The following is a 20512-nucleotide window of genomic DNA, read 5'->3' on the forward strand; positions in this document are numbered from 1 at the left end:
AGTTTCCTTCTTTGGAGGCCTTTAAACAGAGGCTGGATGGCCATCTGTCGGGAGTGCTTTAATTGCGAGTTCCTGCATGGCAGAATGGGGTTGGGCTGGATGGTCCTTGGGGTCTCTTCCAACTCTATGATTCTCTCATCTCTAAGGTAATGTAATGTAGAATTCAAAGACATAGCCATGTTAGTCTGTAGACACAGTATGTGGAGTGAGGTCTTGTAGTACCTTTGAGACTAACTGGAAGAAAGAAGTTGGCAGCATGATCTTTTGTTAGGTTTACTATCTGTCCCGGAAAACCAGGAAAATCCAGGGTTGAAGGGTTTGAAAAATGTCTCCGCCAGCTGGGCCAGCTGAAGCAAGAAAGTACAAATCCTAGAATGTAAGTGGATGACAATATATAAACAAACAACTTGAAATACCTTGGCACATCTGTTGGGGCTTGGTTCCATAAAATCCGTGGATGCTCAAGTGCCATTATATAGACTTGCATAGTCAGATGGCAAATATATGAAATAGCAATACCAAGCTTTGCTTTTTGGGGGATTTGTAGATTTTTGGAATATCTTGAAGCCCTGGCTTGTTGAATCTATGGATATTGGTGGCGCGGGGGGGCTGATTGTATGAAATATTAAATATCAAAATGTGATATGTGTGTGTGGTGGTGGTGGTGGTGGGGGTTTCTATAGGGTGATAAACCTTCCCCAAAGCCTATCTTGCATTTTGTCCCGGTTTTGTGGAAGAGAATGATAGCAACCCTAATTTTTGTAGACTTTAATGTAATGTCTGCTTACCTGCACCAAAGAGGTGTTGAAGCAGTGGTACATGCACTTGTAACCTCTCGTCTTGATTTCTGTAATGCGCTCCACATGAGGCTACCCTCGTACCAAGTTTGGAAGCTTCAACTGGTCCAAAATATGGCAGCCAGATTGGTCACTGGCACATCCAGGTTTGAGCATATAACACCTGTTTTTAAATCTCTCCATGGTCTGACGATCAGCTTCTGGGCGCAGTACGCGGTGTTGGTTATTACCTTTAAAGCCCTTCATGGCTTGGGCCCGAGTTTCTTGCGGGAACACCCCTCCCTACACAATCCGCCTCGCACTCTCAGAACCTCTAGGGAGGATTTATTATGACCAGATTAGCAACGACTTCCCAAATAACGTTTACTTCCGCTGCTCCAAAATTATGGAACAACCTGCCGGAAGAGACTGTCTTACTACCACCTTAGCTGCTTTTAAGAAGGCACTCAAGAAGACGGGTCTCTTCTGGCGTGCCTATCCATCCAACCCTATATAAGACAACCACCCTCAATGCTCCACTCCTCTGAGCATGATTACCGAGTAGTCTGACTGTTACCTATTGTATTACGATAAGGTTTAGCTTTTCGTTCGAAATGGGTGTTGTAATCTGTATTTTATTATTGGTTGTACTACTGTATGCATTTTATCAGGCTGTAATCCCGCTTCGATCTGTAGGTGGGAAATACAAATAATCATTATTATTATTATTGTTGTTGTTATTATTAATGCAGTGTAATGATAGAATCCTAAAGTCCTGCCTCATGGCAGAATGGGGCTGGACTGGGTGGCCCTTGGGGTCTCTTCCAACATATGGTTTCATGATTATTAAGGGGGGCCTGAGCAGAGGAGAGGAGCATAGGGAGTCTTGAGGTGTTTGGATAACAACCTTAGTAACAGCAGCAGCAGCAGCAGCAGCAGCAACTCTGGGGCCCTAGGCCTGGCTGGCATGCAAAAGGGCGCAGCAGCCATCCAGGGCTCTGTCCTGCAGGCGTCGCTGGCCCACTGTCAGGGAAGGAGGGAGGCAGGCGCAAAGGCTAGGCCCATGGAGCAGGGCCCCGGCCTGCCTTGTGCTCCTCCTGCTTGGAAACTCCTCCTGGTTGAGGGGCGGAGTGGAGTGGGACGAAGAAGCGGCGGCTGGAAGGGAGTGAGTGAGGGCTTGAGGAGCAGCAGCAGCATGGAGTGAAGAGGAAGGAGGCTGCGGAGAAGAGAGAGGAGGGAGCCCAGATGGTTGCGAGGAAGGAGGAGGCGAGGATGGCGGGCCTTTTTCTTCTCCTGCTGCTGCTTTTGGGTGAGTGGAGGGAGGCCGAAGCCCTCGCAGCCCGCCTCCCTTGCAGCCCTCCCAGCAGCAGTCTTCCATTTTGCGTCAGGAGGAGGAGGAGTGTTTCAGGCGGAGGAGAAAGAATCACACTTTGGGCTGAGGAGGAGGAGGAGGAGGAGGGCTGAGGAGAAAGGTTCCCTTTCAGACCCAGGAGTAACACACACACACACACACACACACACTCTTTAGGCTGAGGAGGACGGAGTAGTAAGACCCCACTTCAGGCTGAGAAGGGTAGAGTAGGAGACCCCCCCCCCACCTCAGGCTAAGTAGGACCCCACTTCAGGCTGAGGAGGGAGGAGGAGTAGCCTCCCCACATTTGAGGCTGAGGATAGACCCCCACTTCAGGCTGAGGAGGAAGGAGTAGTAGGTCCCCATTTCAGGCTGAGATGTACCTCCTCACTTCAGGCTGAGGAGTAGCAACTTCCCATTTCAGGCTGAAAAGGTCAGAGTAGTAAGCTCCCCACCTCAGGCTTAGGAGAAGTTGCTCCCCATTTCAGGCTGAGTAGGATAGAATAGTAAACTCCCCATTTCAGGCTGAGGATAGAGTAGTAGACCCTCCATTTCAGGCTGAGGTGTACCTCCTCACTTTAGGCTGAGGAGTAGTAAGCTCTCCACTTCAGGCTGAGAGGTAGTATCTCTCCATTTGAGGCTGAGGAATAGTAGCTCCCCATTTCAGGCTGAAGAGGATGGAAGAGTAAGTTCCCCACTTCAGGCTGAGGAGTAGTACCTCCCCTCTTTAGGCAGAGGACAACTAGGATAACCAGGTGTCCTCCTTTTCCAGGACATGCCCTCCATTTAAACCTTTTGTTCAGGAAGCATTTCAAAGTGCCCTCCATTTTGAGCATGGCAGTGATGCATGAATTTACATTTATGTAAGTGGTTTTTTTTAGCTTTTATGTGGTAATGTCCTCCATTTTTCTTGGATGCCCTCCATTTTGCATTGCTTTGTCCTCCTTTGCAGTGAGGACCCCTGGTCACCCTGAGAAGGACATAGGAGTAACTCCTCACCTGTGGGTGGGTAGATAGGGCACAGGAATGCGTTTTCACGCCTGGAGAGGGAAACGGAGGAGGCATTTTTAAGGGGCTTCCCAAGCCAAACCTCTTCTGAAGAAACCTTGCCAAGAAGACCCCAAGAGATTATCTCCTTAGGGTGGCCATTAAGTTGGAACACAACTTGAAGGGACACAACACACACACAACATAACACCCTTGCATGCACAAGAGCAGCAACCACCACCAACACCAGGAGTCCCCAGTTTGGGGTGACCAGATGTCCTAACTGTAAAGGACAAGGCACCACAAAATGTAGGATATGCAAGAAAAAATGGAGGACGTGACCACATGAATTCAAAACTCATAGAAAAATGAATTCATGCTTCTTGGTCGTGCTCCAAATGGAGGATGTTTGGGAATTCCTCCTGGAGAGAAGACTGAAATGGAGGATGTGTCCTGGAAAGGAGGAGGTCTGGTCACCCCGATATCAATGCCAATTCATGCTCAAAATGGAGGACATTTGGGAATTCCTCCTGGACAGAAAGATGAAATAGGGGATATGTCCTGCAAAAGGAAGTAGTCTGATCACCCTGATTATCAGTGTCATTTCATGCTCAAAATGGAGGACATTTGGGAATTCCTCCAGGAGAGAAGGCTGAAATGGAGGATGTGCCCTGGAAAAGGGGGGAGGCTGGTCACCCTGCCTCAGTGGAGGCTGGTGGCGTGGCCCTCCCTCCTTCCCTCCCCAGGGACTTGTGTGTAGTAGAGGAGTGTGTAGCCACTCCTTGGCAGGGACAGGGAAAAAGAGAGAGGCTGTTGCGTGGCGACGGGAGGCTCCTTTGTGCCCGCCTGAGGTGTCCTGGTTGGTGGGAAGCAGGGAAGCCGCCTTAGAGAACCCCTCTGCCTTATCTCTCCCCAGCATTTTGGGCCAAGTCTCAATCAAGTCGTTTTGCATCCAAAGCAGGGTGACCAGCTGCCATGACTGCAGAGGAGGACAAGTCACTGCAATATGTAGGAGCCAAGGAAAATGTAGGATGTTACCAAATAAAAGCTAGAACCACTTAATATAAGTATAAATTCATGCTGCCTAGTCAGAATGAAAGATGTTGCGGAATTCCTCCTGGACAGGAGGCTGAAATGTCCTGAAGAATATGCCCTGGAAAAGGAGGATGTCTGGTCAACCTGATCTAAAGTAAAGGGAGATCTATCCATCCGTGCATTTTTGCATGCGCACACACACACACACACACCCTCCGCACACAAACCACTTTTAATTCCTTAAGCCCAAGTCCAGGAATTGCTCAGTGCCATTCAGGCTGAACAGCAGGGTCTTTCTCCAGCAGGCAGCCAGGCAACATTTCTTCTTCTTCTTCTTCAACTCCTGGCTGCCTCTAACTTGCTGGTTTTTGAAGCTGCTCCAAGGAAGAAGGGGTGGGAAGGAGGGTGTGTTGTGTGTGTGTGTTTAGGCTGGTGGGAGCCAGGAGGGGAATACAGCCAATATTATTTTTTTCTTTTTAATAAGTAGACGTTAGTGGCCTCTTCAGAGAAACTTAACATTACATTCCTATCCTGTCACCAGAGTTTATCCTTTGCCAGCTGCTTCTTTGTTTTGTTTTGTTTTTTCACAGCACAAGGAAGGGCATTTCTGTGAAAGTGGTTTGCTTCGTTTCTTAGTAGATCTTCTGCAGAGAGGGAAAAGCTAATGTTGCAGAAGGTCCTGTCTTTTGCAGTGTGTTCCTCTTCGGAAGTGAAAAAAATACTTCTTTCAAACTTTCCATGCAAATACTAACTGGTGGCTCAAACTTCAGCTTGAATCAGGGTGGAAATAGATTTTAGAAATACAATGTGGCTATTTGAATCACAGATTAATTAAATTAATTTAGTCCTACAGAAGTTCACAAGACCAACTTTTCTTAATTCAAGAAGTTCCAGTGACTGCTTAATGGACTTAACTGTTTAACCCTGTGAGGTGGAGACTAGGGTCCCAAACACACTGTAGAAATCTAGTTTGAAACTGCTTTAACTGCCCTGGCTCAATGCTAGGGAATTCTGGGAACTATAGTTTTGTGAGACACTTAGCCTTCTCTGTCAGCTCTGATGCCACAATAAACTACAGTTCCCAGGATTCCCTATCATCGAGCCACAGCAGTTAAAGCAGTCTCAAGTTGGATTATTTCTGCAATGTGTTTTGGATCTAGGTTACTTTAATTCCTGGGATTTGTAGTTTGGTGAGGTATTCATCCTGGCCTATCAGAGAGATCTAGTGCCTCACCAAACTAAAAATCTGAGGATTCTGTAGGATAGAGTCATGACTATTAAAGTGGTATGAAACTGCTTTAATTCTGCAGTGGGGCTTTATCTTTAGTCGTCAGTAAATTTTCCCAGCATATAATCTTGAACAGTTTCTATTAGGCCAATGCATTAACTAATATTGAAGATGTATTATCCATTCATATTTCTGTTTGAAGATGTTATAATCAGTGCACAAACCTCTGATCAGCTCTTGATTTAAGGTCATGAACATGGTTGTGGGTGATATCTTTGTGCTAAGGTGCTTGTCAAATATATAAAGCACAAACTAGGAATATGACAAATCACTGGATGGTGTGTTGTGCAGTCGCTGAACTGTTATAGCTGTGCACTTTCTTGATATTACTAATTAAAGCAGTAGTTCAGATTTTTGAGATGATAATACTAACAAGAGTTGTATTACACATGATAGAATTAAGTAATACAGTACTTTTCTCCAATAATGTGAAAGTTAGGGTAGATTGCATTTTATGGTTTTTATGTCACGCTACTAGCCCACCTTTCTTCTGAAGAAATACAATTCTGTGTTGTTGCAGGGAGAACATTGCTCCAAACTGGTAAATCAGATTGTAAAAACTGTTACATTCTAGCTATTTCAGCTTCTTATCAGTGCTAATCAGTTAATGCTTTTCATTTGATGTTTCCCAGAGTCCTTGAACAATATCCCAGATAATATTGTCTGTTTGGGAAAGAGGCTTTCTGTGAAATTCTGTATCTAAATACAGCTTTGGTTTCAATATGCACAGTATTTAATTTTCTGGATTAAATTCCTAAAATAGTAAAAAATACATTCACTGTGGATCAGTTGGAGTTGCTTCCTGTGAATGTGACACTCAGCTTAATATTTCAATGGAGATTTTGTGAAAGCATGCCAGAATTTGAATCAGTCAGAATCCTCAGCCAAAGACTATTTGGAAAAAGGATTTTCCTTATAAAGATTACTGTACTGTACTTTTCACAATTGAAGATGTAATATTGAGCAGAATGAGCTGTACTGAAGAGGCATTACTCTTCTTTTAAGGAAGTTTTTAATTCATATTGCCCTCTGGAGATTCTGTTTTGTTGACTGAAGCTCTTGGCAGTTCCTGAGCTTCTGTGTTAAAAAGTGAACAATCCTCCTAATTATAAGATTGTTTCAGAAATCCTGATTTATGGCCATGGAAGTCATGGTTTTTGTTTACCAACTTCTGAATCTTCATAGGCTTCTGTCAGTCCTGATCCCTCTTACCACTGTGAAGGCTATGAATATTTAATATCCTGGCTATATTGTATGATTGCTATTTCTGAAAGGAAATAGCCCTTGTTTTAGTCACACAACTCAGTTTATTAACTATTTTTAAGCCACTTCACAAATCTTTCATATTAATAGAGTAACATTATTTAGATTCTTGCAGATTCACTGTGTTTCTCTTCCTTCCTTGTCTCTCCTAACCATCTAATGCTAAAGCTTCCTTAGGCTTATTATTGCAAACATATTGAGATGTACATGACAGTATTATCATTATACTAGTCCCAGTCCCAATAACACGAGAGACTGAGATGAAGCTTGCTATCTTTTACACCTCTTGTGGTTAGGTTTCTTTTTAAAGGATATTGGCCCCATACAGACAGGCCAAAATAAAGCTGCTTCGGGTCACTTTGGAGGTATTCTGTTTAAATGATACATGCATCCTAAGAATCCAAAAGCCATGCCAAAGCCACGATCCAGTCCTAAGGTTGCCAGGCATTATCGATCTTGTGAATTCATTGCCTTTATACTGTATTTATAACAATCTGATTGCAGGTAACATAAGCTAGAGTTGTTTAGCCCTGTAGAAGTGAACAGGCTAGAAAGTTAGGAAGTAGACATACCTGGATTGTTGGTAACATTCAGGCTGGGTGAACAACTGATGCACTATTTAAATTGTGTGCTTACCGTATATACTCGACTATAAATCGACCTCATGTATAAGTCGAAGACAAGTTTTGGGGTCAAAGTTATGGATTTTGCTATGACCCGTGGTAAAGTCAAGGTTAAAACTTAGGGGTATATTGCAAAGGATCTGAAGAATGAAGCAAAGCCAAAAAAAAATGCTGAAGAATTACAAAATTCCAGCAGACATAACTCTTTGTGTTCACTCTTAAGGCTGGATGGATGAGAGAGTAGAGGGAATCAGTCCTTCCATGAAAGATTATACTCCTGTTTTTCATCAGGGGATGGCTCCTTCATTTAAATAAGAGTTAAGATACACTACATACATTGACCCGTGGATAAAGTCAACTCAGGTTTTTTTTGGGTCAATTTTTTGCTCTAAATTTCTAGACTTATACATGAGTATATACAGCGCTTAGTAACGAAAGGCTGCAATGAGCTGTAAGAAATAGCACATTGAGGGCCCTCAGTACAGCATCTGTACCAGGGATGTGGAAAGTGTAGCCCCCCAAATTACCCCACCTATCATTTTCCATAGTCCTTTTGCATGTGTTTTTTCAAATGGCAACCAGAAGTCAGCCAATGTGATGTGCTAGAGTAGCCCATGGGACTAAATGCCCCCCAGCCCTTACACAGTTGTTCCCCCTGGCCTATTTTACGGAAGATACATAAGACTGGAGTTAGTTACCAAAGTATGTTATACTTGGTTCCCATAAAAATTGAAGGTACTTGTAAATTTAAATTGTACATAAATTAGCTTAATCTAAACACAATGTCAAAACTTGAAATGCTGCAAAGGAGTGAACATTTCTTCCCCCCATATATAGTAGAAGATACCACGTAGTAAATGCAACAACAATACTTCTGATGTATTGTTGAACCAAAGTTTGTTTGTTTTTTGTTTTGTTTTTTGCTGTTTTAGCTCGAGTGTGTGATACCAGTAGCATTCACTTCCTTGAGAGTTGCACGTTGTCCTTTAAGAATTTTGCACTTTTAAATAGACAAATGTTAATTGCTGTTTGCTGCTTTGGTTTGCCGCTTTAGGTACCTTTAACGTGATGTTTATATTATTTTCACTAAATATAGAAAAATACACTGAGTGGCTTAATGCATTACATTTCTAGAGTACTTAAATATTAAGCTGATCCTCAAAATAGATGCCATGGGCAAGTAGGCACAAGTACAGGAATAACCCATGAAAGACGGTTGGAAATACATGAAAATGAAGCTAGTATGATTAGTTAAATTATAGGGCAGCAATGTGGGCATGCTGGATGGAACAGAAGAAATCTTTGAAGTAAGGTAGTTGTTAAGCTGTAAATGGAGTCCTTGTGCTGCTCTTTCACCGGAGGTAACATCTGCAAAGTGGTATAGGGCTGAGGCCTGGATAACGGCCTAGTCATGAGTGGAATGTGGCATTCATTGTGTAACATTTTCTTTGTTCCCAAAGGTGTGAATTCTGGAGGTGTCTGGGGGAAAATGACACAGTACCTTGTTTGAACAGTAAAATGCAACAACTAGCAAACTTTTGATGACTGCAGTTTTGGGAACTCTCTTTCTGTAAGCGGTGGATGAGTAATGTGTGGTCCTCTAGACTAGAGGTTCCCAAACATTGGTTCTCCGGGTGTTTTGGGATCCTAGAAGTCCCAGTCAGTTTGGCCAGTGGTAAGGAGTTCTGGGTTGTGAAATTTAAAATAGTGGGATGACCAGGGTTTGAGAACCATTGCTTAAGGTGCTGGCCAGCAGGGCCAATGATTTGGTATAATGGCAGTTCTAGTCCATTAATGTCTGGAGGCCCATAAGTTCCCTATCCTTGTTATGAGACGTGGAAAAAAGAATGTCTCTCTTTTTCTTGCCTTTATTTGCTATCCTCACTTCTATTTGTGTAGTACATTAAAGCTAGACCAACAGTTTAGGGTCTCTTTCTCAGGCTAACAGGAAAACAATCCATGTCAGAAAAACTCCAGTGTAAACCCATTAAAGTAACATCATCATATTTTTGACAACTTAAATTTATATCTATTCTGCACGGTATGCTAGATGCTATGCAGCTGATAATCTATAGCATTCCTCTGGCAAACAGTGTCCCATGAAAATGAGTTCATACAGCAGTGTACAAAACAAGACCACTGACTTGAATCCTCAGTGATTCAGAGTCCATTTTGCTCTTTGGTATTGCTAGGCTGTTCGCATGGGTGAGTGTAGGTCCATGAATGTGATGCTTAATACAAGCAGCTAAAGCTACTGATGTGACCACTTGTATGGGATGTTAAGGAAATAGGTGTGTTGAACATACAGCCTTTGCAAAGCAGAAGCTGTTACAGAGTAGTCCTACAGATGCCTGTGATAACAGCCTTGCTTTGATGTGACTGAGAGATACCATCCTCCCCTTTTCACACTGCCTTGATAACAGCCCTTTCCTTGTAGTTCTTTGTGTGACTTGCTGGAAGAGGAGGAGGTGTGGTGATGTTACAAAGAAACCTCATTCTGTTCTTCATTTTCAAAAGCTTAAAAAATTTACGGTGAATTTGCATGTGTAGTGTTTGTAGGCAGTGAGGCAGAGTTGAAATTCAGAGTTGTGGTTCAAAGCAGTTCTTACTTGTCTCCTAGGTCTTGTCAAAGAAATACTCATTCAAAAATGAAATGCTGTCTGAGAGTGAGAAACAACTTTTGTTACTGCTTCTGTTTTTCGTAAATGCCCCATATGTCAGGTTTTGCAGCATACAGTCCTGATCTACAATCTTTGTGACTCTGAATTGCAGATACAAGAGGGATCATTTTCTATTTAAAAAAAACCCCACAACCCATAGTGTGGAATGCCAATAATGTGAATTGACTTGGTTTCCCTAGTTTCTTTTTTTCTCAAAAGTATAAACATTTTAAGTGTCTGCATTCATTCTTCTGTAGCATTTACATTTCTTCCTTCCTAACTTTTTGTGTTGCCTGTTTTGTATTTGTACTGCATTGCTTGTACCTCCTCTCTGTTTCCTTCACTCCTACTCCATTCCACATTCTTTTCGCTTAAATGATCAAAGTATCATTGGCTTGAAAGTTAGCACCCCTGGTAAATTAATGGAGTCAAAAGCAGAAAGGCTATTTTTCTATATTAGATTATTTTAAACATACTGTACATATTTTCAGAAATAGCTTTGCTCTCTATTTGTGGTAAGCAATGACAAGTTCTCATCTAAATCCAGTGGCTGATAATACTCGTCGTGGGGGCATTTGTAGAGCATATTTTTATCTTACTATCTTTACAACAGAAAATAAAAAGCCACGTGTCCCTTGGCTGTGAACCAGTTTTGGATATTGGTTGTTGACAATTACCAAGTGATCTTTATGTATGTATTAGTTTCTTGTGTGATACATATTCCTCCAGAAGTGGTACAAATCTGCTCAAGGTTAAAAGATCCCTTTATATCTGTATTCCAGGTAATGTACAAAGTTATAAACGTGTCTACCTGGAAAGGACACTCATTACCAAATACAAAACATCTAGAAGGCATCAACTGGGGCAGGATTATTTGAAAAATTAATGTTTATTTATATTAAAATTTACATCTTGCCCTTTTGCTTGAAACCTGAAGTGGGCAAACATCAATGTATAATTCTTTAAAGAAATGGGAGAACTTCAGAAAGCAGGTAAGTTTAGAGCTGTCTTTTCTCATTACTCCTTTTTTTTTGGTGGTTTTGCCATTGTAGAGCCTCCTCCTTCTTATGCTTTTCTTTTTTTGTGTGGTGCTCTTAATAATGACAGCAGAAAAGGAGGGAGTGTTGGTAACATGAGTCTTGAATGCATTTTGAGCATATTTACCTTGTGGGCACTTAACCAGCAGGAGGAGGGTGGTGCTCATATACCCACTTATATATAAGTAACATTCTGTACTTCTAATGGCTATGTGCCTACATCTCGCTAACAGCCTCAGACATCCTATCCACCTCTTCTTTTGTGCCGCCGTGCTGCAATGTCTGCCAGTAGGTTATGGGAAGGACAAGGTTTCAACCTTCTTTTAAGAAAGTTTGTAGTTTTGCCTGTATAAATGAATATTTCTTTACACACACTCTCTTGTACAGTACTGTGCTTTTGCCACACTAATGAATACTTTGAAAACTTGGTTCTGAAAAGTGTTCAGCTGGAAGGTGCATTCTCTCAGCTATTCAGTTAAATGGAGATGTTTGTCATTCTCAATTCTGTTTATACCACAAAATTAGACTTTAGTAACACTGAACATGTACCTTGTGTAACTGGAGAAATGATCCTCAGCTCTGTAGTGCTACTTTCTTTTTACATCTGAAAAGCTTTGCTGAAGCACTACTTGTTTTGTGAAAAACAGTAATTAAGAGGAGGTGTGCCCAAATACACTGTTCTAAATCTCAGTGTCACTGTAAGATGCCTAAGTAGAGTCATGGGCAAGAAACTTTAATGTAGTAGGAATAGTGATTTCTCTGCAATGCACTGTGGAGTGTCTTCTTCTCACCTAAAATAACTGTTCCTTGGTATATAGATGTTAAGGACAGATATCTTACTTCCTGTTCTTTGTGTAGGCTTTAAAGTAAAAAAAAAGCAATTTGTCTTTATTAATTCTTCATAAGCAGTCCCCATTTAATTTCTGCTCAGATATGTTGAAGTACAGTTAGAAACCTATTGAGTTGAATCTAGTTGTTAGTTGCACTGAACTCTAATATAAATCCATAGGATATATGTTAGCTTATCCCATTGATTTCATTGGAATTACATTCAGCTAATGGGGGTCCAAAACGCACTGCAGAAATGATCCAGTTTGAGTCTGCTTTAAAAACTACAGTTCTCAGAATTCCCTAGAATTGAGCCAAGGCAGTTAAATTAGTCTCAAACTGGATTATTTCTGCATTGTGTTTTGGACCTTAGTGGGCTAGATTCAGACCATGTCTTCTACTTCTATTTTTTTTAAGTTACCTCTTTGATATCTAGGTATTGGAGAAAACCAGTTTTGATTATGTAAATCCTTGTTTAAGGAATGGTATAGAAGGCAGACAGCATACAGAAACAATAATATATAGAAAACTACCATCAGTGTAGTTGTGACTACACTGCCAGCATAGTGTAGTAGTTTGAGTGTTGTACTACGACTCTGGAGACCAGGGTTCAATTCCCAGCTTGGTCATGAAATCTACTGGGTGATCTCAGGCAAGTACATGCTGTCAGCCTCAGGGGAAAGCAATGGCCAACCTCTGAACAAATGTTGCCAAGGAACATGGCCTTAGGGTCTACTTAAGTCAGGAATGACTTTAAGGCACACAACAACAACAACAACAAGTTACTACAGTTTGAAGAACTCTGTCAATGGCCATCTGTATTGCATAGTATGATGGGGAGAGGGGGTTGCTGGTGTTAGGATTGCTCAAAGAGCAACCCACCTCTTCCCACCTGAGTTCTATTAGAAGAATTTGTGCTTGGTTGCACATTTGGAAGCATCAGTCCTTGAAGCTTTATAAACTGAAATGCAAGATGAAAAAGAGAATAAGAGGAAAGATGGGTGCGGGGGGGGGGGGGGAAGCAAAATAGGTTCATAAAATGAGGTGATGGTTCTTACAATGACCAGCTTCAGTTGACACAATTAATGGAAAGGAGAGATAAATACAGTTAGTCTCAGAAAAGCCAGTAGGGAAGCCCTGCAGTCCCACTATTTTCTCAGCAGCTACCAATTCATCAGACTACAGCAAGGTGACAATGGAGGGAAAAGCATCAACATGAATAATGCAGCATGCAAAGAATGGGAGGATTTAACTGGCAAACTAAGGGTGAGATGAAAACCATCCTCATGTTTTCTTCCCCAAACTACTCTCAGCATTTTTGGTTTCATATGATATAGGGTTCAGAAATAATAGCCTTCAGCAGGACAGAACATACTTTTTAAAAAGAAGTAGTTTTATGTGGAGAAAGAATTTATCTGCTCAGCCCATGCATGATATGTTTAAATTGCCTCTGATCTGAAGTAATGAATAATTATGCTGGTTCTTTTCCAGTATGTTAATCCAATGGGTACTGAATGTTTGTAACCTCAATTAGTGTTGTATAGTTCGTGATGAATAGGAAAGACCCATGATTCAGTTCTTATAAGGTGATCACAAAACAACTTTTTCCTTTGTGTGCTCCCTCACTAGTAATAGTACAGTGGACCCTTGTTATACGCTGGAGTTTGGTTCCAAGATCACCTATGGATTACAAAATCCGTGGATGCTCAAGTCCCATTAAATATAATGACATAGCAAAATGGTGTCCCTTATAAAAAATGGAAAATCAAGGTTTGATATTTGAAATTTATACTTCTTTTGAACATTTTCAAACCGTGGGTGCTTGAATCCGTTTATAAAAAATCCATGTATAAGAAGGGCTGACTGTATAGGTCAATTTAATGAGGTTTTGCACTGCTTGACTTGTCTTTCTTTTAGTATTGGTTGTGTGTCTGGGAAGGAATCTTTTAGTGTTCTTAGGCATCACACCCTTGAGTTGATATAGGATAGCATTCTGCCTGCCTGCTGGATGATTCTCAGAGTTCTCAAGTTCAGGAGAAGAAGATAATAAACTATATTATTATTAAGATCGCAAGTGTGTTGACAAAAGTATAGACAGTTCATTAGTGGCTTATAGCAGCTTGCTTTGAACTAAATTTGACAAAGGCCACTAGGATTGAAGTCACTCATTGCTGTCCAGTCTTAGATAAAGTGATGCATGTTCTGCCATTGTATCCTTCACTCTAAGCACCAGTGATTTAATTTTCCACTGTCATAGTAGTCTTTTCACCTTCTGCAGCAAGGACTGGAAGTTAACCAATATTCATAAGCCGAGAAATTGGTCTGTGGCCAATTCAAATCAAGGAGAGAAAGGACTCTTAAGGGATTGTGTCTGACTGGTGCAGTACTTTTCCTCATCTTGTCCCCAGCTGTATTTTTGCTTTTGCTCTTAATTAATAGAGCATAACGCTGTCATTGTTACTAATATATGCCATCTGCTTCCCACAATTCAATATTGCAAAATTTTCTTATATGTTAAAGGTGCTAGATGACAGATGCACATCACAGGATTATTTCTGTTGGCAAGACAGTGAATTGACAGGAAAACAGCAGGGTCCTTTCAGAAGGGTTGGATTATGTGTGTGATACACAAGATGCATAGTTGAAACAGAGCAGGGCAGCAATGGTTGTACTTCAAAGGATCTTAATCAGCAAAGACAATTGCCTCTAAATTACTTCTCTGTATTATACCAGTGGTCCATTTGAGGAATAATGTGAAAACTGTAATCTCATACAAGATCATGGTCCCATTCTCTGAAGAACAAAAACGACAAGTTGAAAAATCAACTTGCAACTTCTGTTTTCAGAAAATGAGAGCCATGAAACCAACCAGCTTTGTTATTCATGTGAATAAACTACTTGCAGAAAAAGTTTGTTTTAATATAATAGATCTTAGAGACGTTTACCAATCAAAGCAAACAATATTAGGTTAGATGTCAGATCATCCTAGGGCTCTAAAATGCTTTTGATTCTTTGGCATCACAGTTTTAGGAACCCTTCTTGTGGAGGGGTAAATAAAGTAAAGCAAGTCCCTAGGCATCAGCATAACATTTCTAGAAGCTTGAGTGTAATAGCTCTTGTGTGTGTGTATTTTAAGGCTTGCATGTGCCCAAGCATTAAATTTATAGCAAGCCTAAGGTGAACCTATCATCGGGTTATCTTGGCAACATGGGGGGGGGGGGGCAGGATTTGTCATTGCCTTCCTCTGAGGCTGACAGAGTGTGGCTTGCCCAAGTTCACCCAATGGATTTCAGTGGCCAAGCTGGGATTTGTGCCCTGGTCTCCATTGTTATAGTCCAATAGTCTTTCATTTTTTTTTGGTTTTTAAAAAAATAAAAGTGGTCATATGTTCTGGAAACTCCCATTAGTCTGTTCTGGTATCTAAAGAAGCATTAAATATTTATACAAATATTGCTGAGTGTTTTATTTCAGCGGCACTGCCCCATGTCAGTAATTTGCCCAAGTTAATAATGTAGTGTGCAGATTAAAAAAACTAAAACAAATTGGCATACAGTATTTTCAACTTTATATGAGAACTATGCCAAAATTTTATTAAGCCATATCTATTATGTCCGTTTCCCAGTACTTCTCTTTCATTCTTTATTGTGGCTTTCTGAACAGACGTGAACTAGTCTCTTCTACTTCTTTACTATTTACTTGTTTATTTTACACACACACACACACACACCCATTAGAATGCTTTCTGGACACATACTCATTGTCTTATCTAAGTACAACTATCAGCAAAAAAAAGAAAAAAAAGAAATATTAGATGATGGTATGAATGTTAATTAATTTAAAATTTTCCTGTTTTTTAAGAACTCTGGAGACCAGGTTTTGGATCATGACTTGGCCATGTAAGCCCACTGGGTAACCTTGGGCAAGTCACATTCTCTCAGCCTCAGAGGATGACAATGGCAAATGCCCTCTGAAGAACATTGCCAAGAAAACCTCATGATAGGTTCACCTTGGGGTGGACATAAGTAGGAAATGACTTTAGGGCATACAACAATAAAGTAAAAAAAAGTTTGTTTCAAACTCTTTACTAGTTTCATTTCCATGGACGTTTGCTATTGAAATGTGACTGAAGATACCAAAAGTGTGTGTTAAAGTAGGTACTTTCTCACTTTGATAAAACCAGCAAAATAAGTCTTCCCTTGGATTTGACAGGCTTCAAGTGCTCTTTGTGTATTGCTTGGAAAATCCATTTTCTAGCACTTTTGTTTTCTCAGACTAATTTTTCCAGTTGCATACTTTTTATTTTAAGATTTTTGTAGAACATATGTTGTACAGAAATGTGGGAGTTATGTAGAGCAAGCTTAGCTCAGTTGTAGGTATGGGGTAATAGGCAGAATGGAGCTTGGTACAGTTTGTGCAACAGGAGCTTTCTTGAAATTGACATGAAAGGAGCATCCAAGTAGGCAACAGTGGGATATTACATGACCTCCCTGCTCCAGCTGGCTTGTCGCTCAGATCTCAAGATCAAAGCCCAAGCTTATCATGTATAAGTCAACAGTCTAGTTAATAGCTAGTGAGTAAACATTTCCATATCTCTGGATGCTTAAAGACTGGTTTTCTGTTCTGAAATGCAGTATGAAAGTTGGCTACAAAATCAGAGTTCCTAAAGTTTACTTTTTGGGGGAACATGAAACAAATACTCATTTAGTTGCAGACAGACTTGGTTAAAGATGCAATCACTGTAGAAATGAGGATGCCTAAAGTATTCTTAGAAAAAATCCATGAGGAATGGAGGGAGGGAGAGTGTGTATGCATGTACATGCATGCATTGGAAGGTAAGGAAAAGCTGCATGTGGCTATTTTGAAGGATGTCCTCCTCAACTCACTGGAACTTAACGTCTGAGTAAATATACCTAGTACATAATTCAACTATTTCTGGCCTCTAGAAAACATCTTAAGCTATTTTATACAACTCATAAAATTAACACAAATTATTTTATTTATCCAATGCAGGTCAAATACATGTGTTTCCATTAAATTTAGCATTTTAGGAAAATTTGTGGAAAATCCACATCACTACTCTGAGGTGTCTTTGAATTACTAAATCCTGAGTAATAAATCATACCTTAGCTTTTAGTTCCATGTTAAAGGTGTATGTAGTTTTTGCTATCAGCATGATTAATTTGAAATTTTTTACTAGCAAGTCTAAGGAGAGAAAAAGATATTCTTCCTGAAAAGATTTAGGAAAAGATCGTGTTCAGTATTTTTACCGATACCCTTCTAACAAAAGTCCATTTACAGTAAAAAGCTTATTCAGGGATAGCCATGACCTTGCAGTGAAATCCACAAAACAGTGATTCCTTTATTGGTCCAACTCAAAAAGCACAAAATACATCATGCAGACTTTCAAAGCTCCACTGGCTTCTTCATCAGGCAAAGTGTTACAAATCACACAGGAGAAGAAGAAAAAATGACAAAGTTAGAGTCATAGCCCTACATTTTATCTTAAGATGTTCTTGTATTGTTAATTAAAAAACCATAACCTAGAATGAGGACAAATGGTGTGGGTGTTGCTCCTGAATCCTGGTTTAGTACAAGAGGAGACTTGCTTTCATGTAGGGTAGTGCTTCTTAGACTATCTGCTAAGTATGATGGGCAGTTATTTTGTTTTCCTATGTGGTTGGAGCAGCACTATATTTGTGCTTATTGGGTACAGTTGTTTTGTTTCTTCCTTGGAAAATTGTCAAAGACTGACACCATTGCAGAGACCACCATTTCGACTAGCATTAGTGTAGGGAACTTGTATAACGCATAACTTAATGCACTGATTTTTCTTAACTATAATAAGACCAGTTGAACATGAGTGAAGAGTGCGATGCTGCAGCTAAAAAGGCCAATGCAATTTTAGGCTGCATCAATAAAAGTATAGTGTCTAGATCAAGAGAAGTAATAGTGCCACTATATTCTGCTTTGGTCAGGCCCCACTTGGAATATTGTGTCCAGTTCAGGGCACCACAATTTAAAAAGGATGTGGAGAAACTGGAGCGTGTCCAAAGGAGGGCGACTAAAATGGTGAAGGATCTGGAAACCATGTCCTATGAGGAACGACTTAAGTAGCTGGGGATGTTTAGCCTGGAGAAAAGAAGATTAAGAGGTGATATGATAGCCCTGTTTAAATATTTGAAGGGGTGTCATATTGAGGGGGGAACAAGCTTGTTTTCTGCTGCTCCAGAGAACAGGACCAGGAACAGTGGAGCCAAACTACAGGAAAAGAGATTCCACCTCAACATTAGGAGGAACTTCCTGACAGTAAGGGCTGTTTGACAGTAGAACAAACTTCCTCGGAGTGTAATGCAGTCTCCTTCCTTGGAGGCCTTTAAGCAGAGGCTGGATGGCCATCTGCCGGGTGTGCTTTGATTTGGATTTCCTGCATGGCAGGGGGTTGGACTGGATGGCCGTTGTGGTCTCTTCCAACTCTATGATTCTATGAAATGCCAATGATGCCCTTCACTGCAGTTTATGTTACACTGTAGGCATCCTAGGATAGTGGAAAGGGTGTTGATGAGTTGCCCAGAAACATAATCCAGTTTGAGACCTCTGTAATTGCTCTGGCTCAGTACTAGGGAATCCTGGGTTCTGTAGTTTATTGTGTCACCAGAGCTTCCTGACAGAGAAGGCTAAATACCTCACAAGACTGTAAATCCCAGAATTCCACAGCATTGAGGCTTGGTAGTTAAAACGATGTCAAGCTGCATTAATTCTGCAGTGTAGATGCAGCCCCAGTGTTACTTTGTATATGGGTGATTGTGGCAGAGAAGAAATAATATTTTGAAATAGGAATATTGCTATGCTATCATTAAAACACCCCTACCCCATAATGTATTGCAAGTAATATTAATGTACTTGTAATACATTACTTCAAAATTCTTGTCATGGGTAGTATTATATAATGAGAAGAGGCTTCTTCACAGAATAGTTGCAGAGATGGATATAATTGGTCTTAAAAGACACATTTCACAAAGGGGTAAACTGGTAAAGCTAAAAGAGGAGTGACTTGCCAAAGAACTTGAATGTGAAGCAGAGGGAGGGTGTACTGAGCATAGTTGTCACTGTGCTGCAAAATGTCTTCTGTCATAGCACTCATTTTCTAATCTGCTGGGTTCCTGATGTTCATGGAGTGAGCTTCTAGTACTTTTCTTTATTTTCTTCTGTTTCTCTTGATTGGAGGGGAAAGGAGGTTATTCTCCTACTTATCTGGTTTGCAGATCTTGTCTACTAACCATCTTGCCCTTCTTACCAGCTGTTCATTGTATTTCAAACTCAGACTTTTTGCAGCCATCACAGAATGCCTCCTCACAATTATTAACGCTCAGTCCAAGCAGTGTCTGAACAAAGCAGCATAGTAACTTCATTTGGCTGCATAGTAACTTAATTTGTAGAACTCTGGCCCTTGGGTCCATGCCTCTTTCTCTCCTACAGTTTTCCCTCTTCTGTCCTAAAGTACAAACATTGGCCGGTTACAAACCGGCACTTGGGACGTCCACAGGACGTCCCATTTTAAAAAAGGGGCGTCTCTTCTAGACGTCCCTGGGTCTAATACAGACTCTGTCCGTACAATATGGCGCCGGCCGTTCCACATGGCCTACGCCATCTTTACGTATCAGACGCTATGCGTCCGAACGTGTCGCGGTGCTAAGGACGTTGCGAGTGCGCCAGCAGCGCCTCGTGACGTCATTAGGGCGCCGCAGAAAGAAGCTCCATTTTGGAGCTTCTTTTTTGCTCCGCAAGGGAGCCGCGCGGTGTGGCTGCGACGGCTCCCTTACAGAGCAAACGGCGGCCGCGGCAGACTGCCTCAAAGCGGCGGTCTATAACCCGCCATTGATAAAGTCACAAGGAAGAATTTACCTAAGCTATTCAGAACACATTAATGTCGACAATTTCAGGGCAAGAATTTTTGGTCTTGTTTCCTAAAACCCTTTCAGATAGGAGTCAGTAAAAGTAAACCAGTGAGTGGTGTGTGGTCTCCAAAGTCCCCCTTTGCAGCCACAAAGGTCTTGTTATTGGGTGGGTGGGGTGATTTGGGGGTAATTTTCAGTCTGTAGACCATGCATAGATATGCCAGTTTTCTTCTGCCAAAGAAGATAGAAGATGATTACTTCTGGTGTGCAAAAATGTTGTGTGTAATCCTGAGCAAGGCATGGGGAAGAAAATTGGCTCCCACACCCCCACCATTTGCCCAGCTCTACCTTGAAACCTGTCACTCTGTATGATGAAAGATGTTTAATTAGGAGACTGTTTGGTGGTCTTGTTGAATTTTCTAGAGCTTAAGGTGCACAATGCATGCCATTGTATGCATTGCAGATATTTGGCTTAATTATCTGCTTAAATTGCTGTCTGATCCCTTTGGAGAAGCCAGTGGAAGGTGTGTTCCTTGTAGAACAAGATGTTCAGGGACTGTGTTTGCTGGAGGCTTGTGAGACAGTTGTGAAAAGATGGCAAGTCTGGCAAGCTCTTAAGGCTTCCAGGGTTCTACCATTAAAGAAAAGTGGCTGTTTTAACCTCTTGAGCATGCAAGTTGCAAAGAGCAAGCTGTTCCGTTACTTAAAAGGGTCAGGCTCTTTTGCTGTCTGTGGATTTCAATTTCAGTCAGGTTTCAGCATCAATATT

At 41.1% G+C, this 20512-nt stretch overlaps 1 protein-coding gene across 1 annotated transcript in view; it reads left to right on the forward strand.

The window, feature by feature from the left end:
- The first annotated feature begins 1930 nt into the window (after window positions 1–1930).
- The window catches only part of PTK7 (protein tyrosine kinase 7 (inactive)), a 128398-nt gene continuing 109816 nt past the window's right edge, over window positions 1931–20512 (forward strand). The window contains exon 1 of the mRNA XM_089529118.1: window positions 1931–2085. Within this exon, the coding sequence (XP_089385244.1) occupies window positions 2022–2085 (64 nt within the window). The 5' untranslated portion in view covers window positions 1931–2021. The remainder of the gene's footprint in view (window positions 2086–20512) is intronic.

The sequence above is a fragment of the Sceloporus occidentalis genome, unplaced genomic scaffold, assembly GCF_023333645.1.
Source record: "Sceloporus occidentalis isolate IW3139 unplaced genomic scaffold, rSceOcc1.0.p SCAF_6, whole genome shotgun sequence".
NCBI classification, from domain to species: domain Eukaryota; kingdom Metazoa; phylum Chordata; class Lepidosauria; order Squamata; family Phrynosomatidae; genus Sceloporus; species Sceloporus occidentalis.